This window comes from Hemibagrus wyckioides, linkage group LG22 (assembly GCF_019097595.1).
Source record: "Hemibagrus wyckioides isolate EC202008001 linkage group LG22, SWU_Hwy_1.0, whole genome shotgun sequence".
Classification (NCBI taxonomy): domain Eukaryota; kingdom Metazoa; phylum Chordata; class Actinopteri; order Siluriformes; family Bagridae; genus Hemibagrus; species Hemibagrus wyckioides.
Genome location: NC_080731.1, coordinates 5,887,071 through 5,903,579, shown reverse-complemented (window position 1 = coordinate 5,903,579; position 16,509 = coordinate 5,887,071). Strand labels below are relative to the sequence as shown.

Genomic DNA, 16,509 nt, shown 5'->3' with positions numbered 1-16,509 from the left:
AACACTAGAGATCTCTTTACTAGAGATTTCTCATCCAAACACTGATACCGAGGTGTTAAAAAAAACAAAAAAAACCCCCTCGTAAACACTGTTGGGCTTGATTCACTCGTACCGTGTCAGTGTTACTGCTGAAAATAGTCCATGCCTCTGATCAGCAGTGGTCCAGATTTATTATTTAACTGTTCTATGATAGGGCTTTTATTAACTCTCTAATTGAATTCTAAATCATAAAGCACTTCAGGCTGCATATATTCGAGCTGGGGGACAGAGCAGAAGGTCAAGACGACAAACTGCAAAGCAAATTCAGTCACTGTATATCTACGTAGTGCATTAATAACTGAATCGGAGTGTACTTTCATGAACTTGTTCAGGAACTTATCGATGTCCTGCATGCATGAGATTCGAAACTGGGCAGCTGAAGATGTTGTAAAGGTGATGTTTGGCCATTGCGTCTCTCTGCCTTCCAAGATGCTTTTTTCACACTCAGTCAGTGGTTACAGCGGCCTTCCTGTCAGCTCAAACCATTCAGACTGTTCTACTCGGACCTCTCTCATCAACGTCTCATCATCTCATCCAACCTTTTGTGTTTGTGTGTGTGGAGTTTGCATGTTCTCCCCGTGCTTGGTGGGTTTCCTCCGGTTTCCTCCCACAGTCCAAAGACATGCTTCTAGGCTGATTGGAGTCTCTAAATTGCCCGTAGTGTGTGATTGTGTGTGTGAATGAGTGTGTGTGTGTGTGTGCCCTGCGATGGGTTGGCACTCCATCCAGGGTGTATCCTGCCTTGATGACACCTGAGGCTCCCCGTGACCCTATGATAGATCGGATAAGCGGTACAGACAATGGAATGGAATGGAATGATTTTAATAAATAAATCAGTACGTTATTATAATGGTGTTCAAGACGAAGCAACAAAGGTGGCATACAAAACAGTTTTATTAAAACGTAGTGTTACATTTTATTGCATGTGGTACTGAAATCAAAGTATTGTTTGGTTGAATTTAAAGGAATGGCAAAAATAGTGTTTACATTTCATGAATATCTTCAAAGCAAAAAAAAGAGAAAGGAAATGAAAAGCAAATAAAAATAGCTTCCTTTATTTCCTAGAAACGTTTATTGTATTAGTAAAACTGTTTAAAATGAAACAGGAACCATTGACAAGGCACATTTTCTGTAAATATTGCCTGTAAGAAGTGAAATTTTATTTTAAAAATCACATTTATATTTATTTGCCAATAGCAGCAATTATTATTTATTATAAAACACAAACGTTTTTTTCCCCCCACTGGGCTATGAACAAATCTATGTAATGAATATGAATGAACGCAATGTCTCCCATGAACAAGAACAAAAATAACGAAGAATAAAAAATATTCAGAGTTGAAGAAAGTCGGAATTGAGATGTCACTGCATGCTTCACAAAAAAAAATAAAATAAAAAAAATAAAAATCTTCCACTGTTCCATTGTTTGCTCTGATCACGGACTTCCAGAGGGACTACGATGTCCGAAAAGTGCAGTAAGTGTGGTTATGAAAGGACATCAGTCCCAAAGTGAGTCATCAGCTGTTGTTCAGTACAGAGCAGAATGTGGTGTTTACGTGGTGAGGAAGCTTTCTTCGTAAGATGGTGGAGGCTCTGAAAAAGAAAAGTGATTGTGTTACTACAACACAATAAAATACCCATGCATCATAAACACAGCTAAACACATTACATATAAAACCACAGCATTTTCAGATTCATGTATTTGGGAGTAAAGTACATTATGTGAATGTTGAAAATTTGAAACTATATTTTATGTTTTTGCGCCGAGAGAAATCATATGAAGGTCCTTTGCAAAATGCTTTACACAAGATGACAACTTTCATACATTTGTTCCTAGGAATAAAGAATTGTTTATCAATAATTTAAATATTATAATGTTTTAGCAAAGTTTCACACTACAGCTTGAAATGAAAAGTTAATACAGTGCATTGAGATTACCTACTGACTAACTACTGACTAATTACTGCTCAACTACTGACTAACTACTGACTAACTACTCACTAATTACTGCTTAACTACTAAATAATTACTGCTAAACTACTGACTAATTACTGCCTAGCCACTGATTAACTACTGCCTGATTACTGCTTAACTACCGACTAACTACAGACTAACTACTGCTTAACTACTGCCTGATTACTGTTTAACTACTGACTAACTACTGCTCAACTACTGACTAACTACAGACTAACTACTGCTTAACTACTGCTTAACTACTGCCTGATTACTGTTTAACTGCTGACTAATTACTGCTCAACTACTGACTAACTACAGACTAACTACTGCTTAACTACTGCCTGATTACTGACTAACTACTGAATAATTACCGCTTAACTACTGACAAATTACTGACTAGTTACTGATTAACTACTGCCTGATTACTGCTTAACTACTGAATAATTACTGCTTAACTACTGACTAAATACTGAATAATTACTGCTTGACTACTGACTAATTACTAACTACTAATTAATTACTGATCAACTACTGACTAACCACCAATTAACTACTGCCTAATTACTTGCTAACCCCTGACTAACTACTGATTAACTACTGACTAATTTCTGATTAACAACTGACTAACTACTGATGTCACAGACACCAATTTATTTATCATCACAGTGCCAGCAGCAGTTTATGGGCAGGGAAGCACAACTAACTTAATCTGGAAAAAGTATTAAAGTAGTTTCTGAAGGAAATCCCATAATTCTATTCACAGGACTATAACTATAACAAACTATGGAATCAAAATTTTGTTGTAGAAATCCTGCAAATATCACGATTCCTGTCACACTGTCCTAACTGTGATACATGTCAGCAAAAGACAATACTCTAAAATGAAGCATCCTTGTTATTTGATTATTTTTTATTAAAAAATCTGTAAATTATATAAATCATTGTACATGTATATACACGATTTCCATATGTCACGGTTTTCTTTATTCTGTTCTAACTTTTGCATTTTATGCAGCAGCTTCTAGGCCTCACCGTGTGGGTTTGCTGAGCTTCTGTAATCTGGAGGCAGGATAAAGGAGCAGGTAGTAGGCACCGGTGGGCCGTTTCCTTCACTGAAGAAGGGGATGGTGGCCCCGGTGGAGAGAGAGAAGTGAGGCGCTGAGGGGTTGATGTTATTCTGCGGGAACACGAGTCCCGGAGCGTAGCTAAAGGCGCTGGGGGACATGGGGCCTTGATGCTGAGAGTGGATCTTCGTAGGAATCTCTTCGCTCTGACGATCCCCAGCTCCCATCATGTCCGGCTCGGCCGGGGGCGCGCTCGGAGTCACGCACATGCTGCGAGGTCGGGGCCGGGGGGCGGGGCGAGGAGGCAGGCTGGGGGAGGCGGACGGAGGAGGAGTGGCTGCAGGGACGTTGAGTGATGTAGGAGACGCCGGGGTAGTCCGTGGTGCAGGGGTGGGAGCCGTCTTGGGGGTCTTTGAGACTTTAGGAGGAGGAGGAGGACGGAGACTCGGATCGACCGCGACGTTCCCGATATGAATTGGCAGTGTCAGTAACATTTCCGGGTATTTCAAAGACACCTTGGGACAAGAAATTTTTTAAAATTAAATAATTATTAAAAAACAAAGTTCAAAATGGTGGAGTGATGCAGCACTGTTACACTCACCTGAATGAAATAATTGACCTCGATGAGGTTACATCCAGCCAGAGACGACTGTGGAAGAGGAGGAACGATGATCTGCTCTTTCCACTCGGCCCGTTTGCCTGCCTTGACTCCGGCTCCCTCCACCTCCGCGATCGTTCTCACTTCATGTGTCGGTTTCTTCGTGTGATACGTCACTCTCTGACAGGACAGGAGCAGAGAACCGTGATACAGCTTCCAGGAGAAGAACACCGAAACTAGTTCAGTAGTAAATCATTACCTGAATTAAGCCTGCCACGACATGGCCCGTGTTCTTCCCCGATTGGTTGTCGATCTCTGTGGACACTTTAATGATCTGACCTTCAGTGTATCCACGTTGGTCCGTTTTAGCCACCAGGACGACCGTCCCGTTCTTCACCAGCATGTATGAGAAATTCTTAGTTATAGTTGAAGAGTTTGGCTCCTGTGAAATGAACGATAATGAGAAGCGTTATTAAGCGTTACTAAATGCATCACAAGGAAATGAAAAAGACATTAAAAGGATTAATAATAAGAAGTAAGCAACAACAACATTAATAATACTTAAATATTAACCATTATGAACCAACACACACACACACTCTTTTGGAACAAACACCAAGCAAGTGCTAATCCATTCAGTGCTTGCACTAGAACTGAAAAAAAGTGACTGGAAACCAGTGCAGTATAATGTAACGTAAGATCATGAGAACTGGTGTAATGTGGTCTCATGTGTCTGTACCTGTCTGATCCTTAATGATTAGTTACTTGCGAAACCAAACGAGTTACAATCCCCAGCGAGTGCACTAGATAGTGCACACTAAAGTGAAAGCTCACACACTCACGTAGATCTCGGGCACGTCGTTCAGGTTGACGTTGTTCAGCATGTAGAAAGGCTTCTCGGTCTTGTAGTCTTTTGAGAAGCGAGGCGTGTCGATAAACGCTCGGATTTTGTACATGATCTTTCCGTACGGTCCTTCGTATGACGTTGGAGCTATGGCTGGGGAAGGGAAAAAACGAGAGATATTCACATTATTAAAACAAAAAAGGACAGACATGATACTTCAGAATTTCTTAGGAAGCACAATATTGTGTGTCAGTGTGACCACTGTCTTTGTTATAGCCATGATTTTTCACCTTTTTTGACCTGTAAATACAGTGAAATGCCATTGTGGAAAGGGTTAAAGGAAATAGTAAAGATCATTAGCGCCATGCTTTGTCAGTGTTCAGTGATCCGCTGTTACTAAATAAACAGGGCTCAGATGTGTCTTTGCATGTAGGAATGTCAAGAAATCTGTTCGTTAACAGATTTCCGATGCTGACAGACATCATATTTGGCCATCATTCCTCCTAATACTCCTTGTTGGAGTTCACACCGATGTTTGGGGGCATGTGGTGGCTCAGTGGTTAAGGTTGTGAGTTTGAACCCCAGATCCACCACACTGCTAGGTCCTTGACCAAGGCCCTTTAACCCTCAATTGCTCAATTGTACAAAATGAGATAAAATGTAAGTGGATAAGGCCGTGTGCCAAATGCCAGCAATGATACTGAAACATTACATGCAGTTATGGTTTATTATGGAGTTTCTACAGCAAAGCTGACTGTAATGGTGTCCATTTTTTCACTAACGAGAAATGATCACGCTCGACCACGTCAATCCAGAAAGCAGGAGAAATGACAGCATTGCAATTTGGATGTTTGCTCCAGTTTATGGCCCTAAATCAGTTTTTTGATAGCATCAAGACTTTGTTCAAAGTAATAAATCATTAATAAAGTGCCGTGTGTCCATTACACCGACTGAATCAGAAGCAGGTGAGTCGAATCGCTTTGCCATGTTCGTGAGCTTCTCGCACAGATATCAAACAGATTTATTCGATATAACCGACTTCCGTTTCTAAACAACGTGGCACAAGCAGCCCCGGCAGTGACAGGAACTATCCTTGCGTCACCTCAACCAACTTCCTCTTTTGTGCCACTTCAAAGTTGAGGAAATATGTAAAGGAACCAGGTGATTCTGTTCACAGCAAAAGAGCAAAAACAAGTTCTTAAAATGGAAAGGTTAGAATTATTAAATGTTTAGTAAAATCCACCAATTTCAAGTCTTGGTATTTTTTCACTAGAAGGATGTTTTCCTACAAACCGGACTCATCCAAAGATCCAGCTTTGGGAGCATCGAGCTTTAATTTCCTGCCTGTGCTCAGTGATCATTATTTCACCTTCCACGCTCATGATTAGCGTTACGGGACAGAATTAGAAACAGATACTCGGCAAGCATGAGGATATTTCCGGGTTCGGGTTTATTGTCGTGTCGTACTGGCCCGTCTAGAGGAACAAAAACCCAGTTCTCATTAATAAAGAATGCAACACCTTTAGAGTTAGCGTCGCTATTGAAGAAACTACATAAGAAACTACAGTTAAACGGTGAAGGAGTATTAGGAGGAATGTCGGCCAAATATGATGTCTGTCAGCATCGTAAAGTTGTTCAGAAGATAACAAACAAATTTCTCGACATTCCTACACGCACGGACACACCTGAGAGACGTGTGTTGTTTATTTACTGGACTAACACCGACTCACTCAGAAGATAGTTCCGGGTTCGAGGTTTGTTATCTTTTTAGAGGAAAATCTGGACGCATTTAGAGTGAGTTTGCACATAATACACTACTAGACCAGTGACCGAATAGAAAGACAGAACTTTAACGGGTTAAAGGAAATATTAAAGAGCATTAACGCCATGCCTCGTCGGTGTTCAGTGAGCCGCTGTTGCTACGATAAATAAACACAGCAGGTCAGGTGTGTCAGTGTGTAAGAATGTAGAGTAACAGGTGTGTGTGTGTGTGTGTGTGTGTTGTACAGTCTTACCTGGTATGAGAAACTTGAAGGGGAAAATATGTTCACCCTGTTTCAAAGTGCCTGGGAAATGAAACACACACACATCAGATGCCACAACTGAGTGCAAGATGATGTTGAAGTTATAAACACAGGACATGATGATGACCAGTGTGTTCCAGCTTGAATGTTTCACAGACATTCTGGCTGAAGTAAATGTATTGGGCCGGATGTTTGAATTCTTCCTTCTTTCTTTCCTCTAGCTACCTTATGACGTAATGCTAAAGGAAGGCAGAGTTTAGTTTTACATGAAGCTAGAGCTGAGGGGCTGAACATGGAGGATAAAAATAGCTAGCATATGTTACAACATGACATGATGATGATGGTAAACTTGAAAAAACACTAACATTAATACTGAGTAAACTGTAAAGTGAAATTCTAGTGGAAAGAAATTCTAGGAAAAACACACAGGCAAATATTACATAAGAAGAACGCAGAATGAAAACACAATCCACAAGCAAGGAAAGTAAAATATAACACACACACACACATACACACACACACACACACACAGTATAATAATAACTAAAACAGAAAGTATAGCAAGAATAAAGAACGATATATAAATACAAAAAAATATAACAAAAAAATAAATGTAAAAATACCGAGAATAAAAATAAAAAAATAATATAAAAAATAAAAATAATAGTGGAAAATAATTCTGGGGGAAAAAACACAAATTGAGAAATAAAATTAGGATATAAGCGTATTGAGGATAAACAAAAAAAGAAAAATAATACACAAATATAGAATAGGAAGAACGTCGAATGAAAACACAACCCGACAAGTAAGAGAAATAAAATATAAAACACAAAGAATAAAATAATAACTGAAACAGAAAGAATAGAAAGAATGATGGAAGATAAATAAATATGGAAATAAAATAGACAAGATAGAATAAAATGAAAAAATAAATAAATAAATAATATTTTAAAAAATAAATAAAATTATTTTAAATTAATTTATAATAAATAAATAAATAAATAAATAAATAAATAAATAAATAAATAAATAAATAAATAAAAGATAAAATACATTTCTAACAAATAATAAAAATTGTGAAGGAATTCTGGCAACTCTGTGTCTTTCCTCTTATATGATTTCCTGGCACACAGCTGAGACGAGCCACAAAAGCCAATTCATCCAAATGAAATCAGTTTTAGTTTTCAAAGCAGCACAAAAATAATTTTTTGCCTGAAAAGATCCTGATCCTCTTTACAACCTGAAGCTCTGTCCATGGAGCGTGAATAAAAAGAGAGGAGCGTGTGTGATAGAGAGAGAGGGAGGGAATATTTTATAAATGTTACCTTTATCAGCTACAGAGAGAGAGCTGTTGAAGTACTGCTCCTCCTCGAGCCAGTCCGTGTCGTTCACTTTGTTGGTCACGCCACATGACCCGTGGCAGTTCACCTTGATTGCTGAAAAAATCAAATCAAATCAATAAAGAATAACTGAATGATCGTATTGGACTGTTTCACAATCTGATATCACTTGTAATCAAACACCACACAGAGTTCCACACCCTTGATGTGTATAGAACTGTAATGGCTGGAGGGATAAGGCCTGGTGGTGGTGTAGAGGGATGTCATCACATGACCCTGGGGTTAAGGGAGTTGGGACAGAGTGCATTACAGCAAACAGTCCTCCAGTGATGTCATCAAAAACAACAACAAATACGATGACTTCATCTGCTTCAACTATCATCCCTTGAGCATCCATCTCTCTCTCTCCCTTTCTCTTTCTCCCTCTCTTCCTGTCTCTCCTTCTCCCTCTTTCTCTCTCCCTCTCTCTGTCTTACTTTCTCTCTCTCCCTCCCTCTCTCTCTCTCTTTCTGTCTCTCCTTCTCCATCTTTCTCTCTCCCTCCCTCCCTCTCTCTCTCTCTCTCTCTTTTTCTCTCTCTCCCTCTCCCCATTCTCACCATTCAGGTTTCCTGTGGGTTCTCTGGTTTCCACCCACATCTCAATCACACTAGCGCCTTACTCTCACTGGTGTCTATGTGTGAATAAGTGTGTGAATGTGTATATGATGCCCTGTCATGGACTGGGGTTCCTTTCCCTGACTCCAGTGTTCCAGAGAGGATAAAGTGCTTACTGGAGATGTATAAAGGCATGAATCAATGTTCATAAACCTCATCAGTTCGTTATCTACATTGATCAGGCATAACATTATGAACACTCAGGTGAAGTGAATGACACTGATGATCTCATCATGGGACCTGTTAGTGGGTGGGATATATTAGGCAGCAAGTGAACATTTTGTCCTCAAAGTTGATGTGTTAGAAGCAGGAAAAATGGGAAAGCGTAAGGATTTGAGCGAGTTTGATGAAGGGCCAAATTGTGATGGCTAGACCACTGGATCAGAGCATCTCCAAAACTGCAGCTCTTGTGGGGTGTTCCCGGTCTGCAGTGGTCAGTATCTATCAAAAGTGGTCCAAGGAAGGAACAGTGGTGAACCGGAGACAGGGTCATGGACGGCTAAGGCTCACTGATGTACGTGGGGAGAGAAGGCTGGCCCGTGTGATCCGATCCAAAAGGCCAGCTACTGTTGATCAAATTGCTGAAAAGGTTAATGCTGGTTCTGATAGAAAGGGGTCAGAATACACAGTGCAGGACGGGTCAGGGCTGTTTTGGCAGCAACAGCAAAAGGTGGACCATCACAATATTAGGCGGTGGTCATAATGTTATGCCTGATCGGTGTATAAATATCCTTGATTTACAAACAGGTTTCCAGACGAATGCTTATCATTAAACAGCATGTTACAAGGTAAAGCTTACGTGTGGGACGTGTGTTTTGAAAAGTCCTCACACTCCCACAGCCTCTGTCAAACATTTTTGACCGCATCAGCCCGTGATGTTTTCTAAAGAACTTGGTTTAGAATGTCCAGAATAGTTGTTTGTGTGACCTGTACATATTTATGAATCCGTGTGCTACTTCCCAGTACACACTGTTTTTAACACTGTGTGTTTATTTATTATGACCAAAGGCTGTAACACTGACCTTGCTGCTTTAATATTTAGCTCTTCTGTCACAACAGGAATGCCAACCAACCAGTTCCTGCTCCAGCGTCAGCTTCAGCCGGTTTCGCTTCACAATAACACAGATAACGCTCAGGCTGAATGTCACATGACCATCATGACCAAAAGGATGTCCTGGACACAATTTCCCTTATAATGTACCTCTGAAAAGCATAGGGAAGCCAGACTCTGTATTTCCATATAACAATAGAGACGCCGTTTATTCCAGGGCAGTTTGTGGGATAAAGAGACAACGGGCAGCGTTGTGGGTCACTGGCTGGTCTTCTCGGCCTATACACACTGCACTACGCCTCTGTGGTCATCAACACATGGTTCTGGTGTTTATTTTTGAGGGTGAGTGAAATCAACACTTCCTTTGTCACTGCAGAAGACCATACACATTTTATTGCATGAACTGGAGCTCACTGATTTATTTGTGAGAAATTATCGCACTGTTCAGATTCTGTGATTTATTTATTTATATAAAAATATATATTTATTACAAAAATGTCATTATAAACTTGTGCTTAATTAATCTTCAAGTGTTCTCTAATTTCTTTCTCCCTCTCCCTCTCTCTGCCCCCCCCCACTTTCTCGCCATCTTTCTCTCCTCTGTCTCTCTTTCTGTCTCTGCCTCTCTCTTTCCCTCTCCCTCTCTCCCCCTCTCTCCACCCTCTCACTTTCTCACCATCTTTCTCTCTCTCTGTCTCTCTCTCCTTCCCTCTCCCTCCCCCCTCTCACTTTCTCGCCATCTTTCTCTCTCTCTCTCTCTCTCTCCCCTTCTCTCACTTTCTCGCCATCTTTCTCTCCCCCCCCCACTTTCTCACCATCTTTCTCTCTCTCTGTCTCTCTTTCTGTCTGTCCCTCTCTCTCTCCATCTCTCTCCCTTCCTGTCTCTCTCTCTCCCCCTCTCTCACTTTCTCACCATCTTTCTCTCTCTCCCCCCATTTCCTCTCTCTCTCACTTTCTCGACATCTCTCTCTCTCTTTTCCTCTCCCTTCCTCTGTCTCTCCCTCTTTCTCTCTTCCTCTCTCTCCCTCTCTCTCTCCCCTTCTCTCACTTTCTCGCCATCTTTCTCTCTCCCCCCCCTCACTTTCTCACCATCTTTCTCTCTTTCTCTGTCTCTCTTTCTGTCTCTCCCCCTCTCTCCATCTCTCTCCCTTCCTGTCTCTCTCTCTCCCCCTCTCACTTTCTCACCATCTTTCTTTCTTTCTCTCTCTCCCCCCATTTCCTCTCTCTCTCTCTCTCTCTCTCTCTCTCTCACTTTCTCGACATCTCTCTCTCTCTCTTTTCCTCTCCCTTCCTCTGTCTCTCTCTCTCTCTCTCTCTCTCGCTGTCTGTTTGCTACAAAATATTAATACAAAAATGTAATTATAAACTTTGAAAATATTGTGCTTACTTCATCTTCAAAATTGTTAACACATTTTTGTCTGTTTCATGTTACATATACATACTTTTCTTTATTAAAACAATATTTTTAAATAATAAAATTAAATATATAGTAAAAATGAATATCTTTAGAGATATTAAAATAATTATCAGTATTTTTCTTGTCACGCAACTCTACCGTTGTGTTACAGTCGAGTGTTTACATCTTCGTTATAGTTCTAATAAATAAGAAAATATGAGCAGACATGAAGACATTTCTTGCACAGAAGTGTCCTATCTTTTCACTTCGGAGTCTTGGGCAATATTGATATTTCCTGCCTACGGTTTTAGAAAATGCTGAGTGATAAACAATCTGATCATCGAGAACCAACAAACAAGAACTTGTGGTTCTGTGGCAAAGAATCTCATACTAATAGAGAAGGTTATGACATTTAACCGTTATTGACTATAACCACTACATTTAGCTGTATTAACATCCATGCCTGTTCTTTAATAACAAAGTCTTGCCATGTTTAAGAACCTTAAAAACTGACCATTTTGGGGGGGGGGTCCTTTCTGGCCTTTATTTTCTTTAACCTGTTTTAACAGAAATTCTGATTTTGTAATAAAAGACCTTGAATTTATACTGAAGCAAGTACGGAATTAATCACCACAGGGTGTGTGCTGTATCAGAAAACTAATCAACGTTGTGGTAGATGCGATGTTTCCTGACACAAAGCGGAGTTCCTGTCACCACCCAAGTGTTTTGTTCCCGTTTCTTTTTTTCTTAGTATACAACAGCAAGCAATTCAACACGTTGCACCTTTTCTTCCATTTATAGTAAGATTTCATGTTGTGGAAGACGCATGAAACGAGTTAGTTCCTGTTACAGCAGCAATAAACAGTCATTTCATGCTTAAGAAATTATATGCATCCTGTCATGCTAGCATGGAGCCGCTATGCTCTGCTTCCTGAAGCTTAAACTCACTGCGACTAAACGCTTGTTGCTATGGAAACGGTAACGGGTTAGAACGGGCAGAAGTGTCATTGGGCACTACGGGTGCTCAAAAAAACACCCCAAAGAAGAATCGACACACGTCTGACCAATCAGAAACGAGTATTCTAGAGCGCTGTGGTGCATGATGTGTCATTTCAGGGTCTCGGACAAGTGTCGCTAGGCGTGAGCGAGACCTCTTAAAGTCAAGTGCTAGTAAAAATGGCTTGGTGTTAGAGGGGGTTAAATGTTGGACAGATCTGCTATACACTACAGATGAACGAAAAGTGATACGCATATAGCCTTGTGTTTACTTTACCACTAGATCTGTGATCATGTCAGCAATAATAATCTCATTTGAGCAAAAAAAGAGGGCGGGGCTTAACAGAACATACGACTTTGATGACCAACATCTTTGAGGATGGCTTCCTCTCCAGATTTCCTCCTCATATCATCTCAGGGAGTTCTTCCTCGCCACCTTCGCCTCAAGCTTGCTCATTAGGGATGGATAATAAACTAAATCTATGTTTCTATATTCCTGTATGGCTGCTCTGAGACAATGTCTGTTGTTAAAAGCCATGCATAAATAAAGTGGATTAAACTGAATCTTATGAGAGAAGAATATAGGTTTCTGATTCAAAAATGTGTTAAAGACACATAAGTTTGTTTGTTTGTTTATTTGTTTTTTTTTGGGGGGGGGTTCAGAGTGTGAGTGCAAACAAAGTTGTTTTTCTTTTGTGACAAACAAAATAAAGGACAATAAAGACCTTGACATCACAAAGTGACAGCGAGTTTTAATAAGCGATATGATCTTGCTTTAGAGCTCACAGCAACACCCACACCCACAAACACACACACACACACACCCACACAAACACACAAACACACACACACACACAGTGTGTTAGAGAGACTTGAAAAGCAGACAATCGGCTCAGTTTAATCTACGGTGTGAATAATTAACCGTCCAAACTGGTTTCTGAATATATATGAGCCACGAAAGCAACAGAGTGACTGATAACGAACACACGAGAGCAGGCTCAAGGTTTTAAGGAAAGGAACTTTCCTTAAAAGGATTGAATACAAACTTTCACAAAGGTTTCATAGCACTGTTTTGTTGGTTTTCTCTCTCTCTCTCTCAGTGCCACTTGCAAGACTTGCTCTCTTCAAGTCCTCGAAGATATAAAATGGTAATAACTAGTAACTAAACCACTATTAACTATTAAAACACTGTCTGGATTAATTTTTAATAACTAGGAGGATATGTGACAGTTAGTCTAGATAAACAGACCCTTTTGTTTGTGTTCTGCCTTATGGGCATTTTCAGGCCCTGATACAGGCAACAGGTTTATTATACAGTTTATCCATCAATACTTCCATCTATAATGTTGTGTAGCGTCATAACAGCTTATAACCGTGTCTTTAACAGCTAGAAATGTAGCTTAGACAGTACACTAGAGTATAGGGTAAACACAATACCGCCCATGTGATCGGATCGACAAAAATTCTTAGAAATAAGAATCTTACCTTTACACTGGATCGGCTGAGCGGTGGAGATTTTCACAGTACCGGAAATGGACTCTCCTGGACTATAAACCACTTTGTTGCTGTTTAGAGTGATCTGGAATTCCTGAAGTTTTCCCATCTTTGTTTTCTTCCCACCACCTCGCTCGGTGGCTGAACGAAACTGATCCACACACACACACACACACACACACACACACACACACACACACACACACACACACACACACACACACACACAAACTTTCCACCTGCGCACTCGACTCTCAGCGTGACGTGACACCGGAAGGGCGTTACAAGTATCACCTGGGTAGCTCGCGCGCCACAAGAGGCGCACGAGAACAGTTTATAGCACTCCAAAGACGGCTAGTCAGGATGTTAGCTTGGAGGCTGGAATCTAATCTTTATAAATAGCTCGGAAATATAGCCTTAAGACAATAAGAGTTCAGCAGTGGGTTATATATATTTAGTGTGTATATTTTTTAGTGTATGACTGTGATGGACTGCTGACGCCATGACGTCATGACTTAGATACACTTCTGGGTCCATAACAAATACAATAGCTCACTGTCCTGTCTGAGATAAACACAATGTCGTCCATGTGTTTGGTTCAGATATGAACCCATTGAACGAAACAAATCTGGACAAATAAATGTATTATTTATATCTTGACAAAGTTCGAAGGTTTTCAAGTAAACAGGAGGTCATTCTAACCATTCACACTGGACAATAACTCACCTGTTTCCTCTTTCTTCTTAGCCTTATATTGTGTGTGTGTGTGTGTTGTATCAAGTTACTGACTAAGCTGCTGGAACACAAGAATTTCCCTCATGGGATCAATAAGATCGATCTATCTATCTATCTATCTATCTATCTATCTATCTATCTATCTATCTATCTATCTATCTATCTATCTATCTGTCTGTCTGTCTGTCTGTCTGTCTGTCTGTCTGTCTGTCTGTCTGTCTGTCTTTTTGGTGATCTATCTATCTATCTATCTATCTATCTATCTATCTATCTATCTATCTATCTATCTATCTATCTGTCTGTCTGTCTGTCTGTCTGTCTGTTTGTCTGTCTTTTTGGTGATCTATCTATCTATCTATCTATCTATCTATCTATCTATCTATCTATCTATCTGTCTGTCTATCTATCTATCTATCTATCTATCTATCTATCTATCTATCTATCTATCTATCTATCTATCTATCTATCTATCTATCTATCTATCTGTCTGTCTGTCTGTCTGTCTGTCTATCTGTCTGTCTTTTTGGTGATCTATCTATCTATCTATCTATCTATCTATCTATCTATCTATCTATCTATCTATCTATCTATCTGTCTGTCTGTCTGTCTGTCTGTCTGTCTGTCTATCTGTCTGTCTTTTTGGTGATCTATCTATCTATCTATCTATCTATCTATCTATCTATCTATCTATCTATCTATCTATCTATCTATCTATCTATCTATCTGATCTGTCTGTCTGTCTGTCTGTCTGTCTGTCTGTCTGTCTATCTATCTATCTATCTATCTATCTATCTATCTATCTATCTATCTATCTATCTATCTATCTATCTATCTATCTATCTGTCTGTCTGTCTGTCTGTCTGTCTTTTTGGTGATCTATCTATCTATCTATCTATCTATCTATCTATCTATCTATCTATCTATCTATCTATCTATCTATCTATCTATCTGTCTGTCTGTCTGTCTGTCTGTCTTTTTGGTGATCTATCTATCTATCTATCTATCTATCTATCTATCTATCTATCTATCTATCTATCTATCTATCTATCTATCTATCTATCTATCTATCTATCTGTCTGTCTGTCTGTCTGTCTGTCTGTCTGTCTGTCTTTTTGGTGATCTATCTATCTATCTATCTATCTATCTATCTATCTATCTATCTATCTATCTATCTATCTATCTGATCTGTCTGTCTGTCTGTCTGTCTGTCTGTCTGTCTGTCTGTCTGTCTATCTATCTATCTATCTATCTATCTATCTATCTATCTATCTATCTATCTATCTGTCTGTCTGTCTGTCTGTCTGTCTGTCTTTTTGGTGATCTATCTATCTATCTATCTATCTATCTATCTATCTATCTATCTATCTATCTATCTATCTATCTATCTATCTATCTGATCTGTCTGTCTGTCTGTCTGTCTGTCTATCTATCTATCTATCTATCTATCTATCTATCTATCTATCTATCTATCTATCTATCTATCTATCTATCTATCTGTCTGTCTGTCTGTCTGTCTGTGTGTCTTTTTGGTGATCTATCTATCTATCTATCTATCTATCTATCTATCTATCTATCTATCTATCTATCTATCTATCTATCTATCTATCTATCTATCTATCTATCTGTCTGTCTGTCTGTCTGTCTGTCTGTCTGTCTGTCTGTCTGTCTATCTATCTATCTATCTATCTATCTATCTGTCTGTCTGTCTGTCTGTCTGTCTGTCTGTCTGTCTGATCTATCTGTCTGTCTGTCTGTCTGTCTATCTATCTATCTATCTATCTATCTATCTATCTATCTATCTATCTATCTATCTATCTGTCTGTCTGTCTGTCTGTCTGTCTGATCTATCTATCTATCTATCTATCTATCTATCTATCTATCTATCTATCTATCTATCTATCTATCTATCTATCTATCTGTCTGTCTGTCTGTCTGTCTGTCTGTCTGTCTGTCTGTCTTTTTGGTGATCTATCTATCTATCTATCTATCTATCTATCTATCTATCTATCTATCTATCTATCTATCTGTCTGTCTGTCTGTCTGTCTGTCTGTCTGTCTGATCTATCTATCTATCTATCTATCTATCTATCTATCTATCTATCTATCTATCTATCTATCTATCTATCTATCTGTCTGTCTGTCTGTCTGTCTGTCTGTCTGTCTGTCTGTCTGTCTTTTTGGTGATCTATCTATCTATCTATCTATCTATCTATCTATCTATCTATCTATCTATCTATCTATCTATCTATCTATCTATCTATCTATCTATCTATCTATCTATCTATCTATCTGTCTGTCTGTCTGTCTATCTATCTATC

At 39.4% G+C, this 16,509-nt stretch overlaps 1 protein-coding gene across 1 annotated transcript; it reads right to left on the bottom strand.

Annotated features, from left to right (window-relative positions):
* Nucleotides 1-929: 929 nt before the first annotated feature.
* arrdc1a (arrestin domain containing 1a) lies at nt 930-13,649 on the bottom strand. Its single transcript, XM_058374901.1, has 8 exons — nt 13,448-13,649; nt 7,851-7,961; nt 6,517-6,567; nt 4,500-4,654; nt 3,917-4,099; nt 3,661-3,837; nt 3,028-3,574; nt 930-1,632 (listed from the first exon to the last, which is right to left on the bottom strand). Exons 1-8 carry the CDS (start codon nt 13,563-13,565, stop codon nt 1,592-1,594), a joined length of 1,383 nt encoding a protein of 460 aa, XP_058230884.1. The 5' UTR covers nt 13,566-13,649; the 3' UTR covers nt 930-1,591.
* Nucleotides 13,650-16,509: the final 2,860 nt, after the last annotated feature.

Excerpts from the sequence above, each read along its gene's own strand:
- arrdc1a (XM_058374901.1), bottom strand. The coding sequence starts at position 13,565 with ATGGGAAAACTTCAGGAATTCCAGATCACTCTAAACAGCAACAAAGTG. Across the intron at positions 7,962-13,447 it reads TCAGCCGATCCAGTGTAAAG|CAATCAAGGTGAACTGCCAC; the intron begins GTAAGATTCTTA and ends TGATTTTTTCAG. Across the intron at positions 3,838-3,916 it reads TCGTGGCAGGCTTAATTCAG|AGAGTGACGTATCACACGAA; the intron begins GTAATGATTTAC and ends CTGTCCTGTCAG.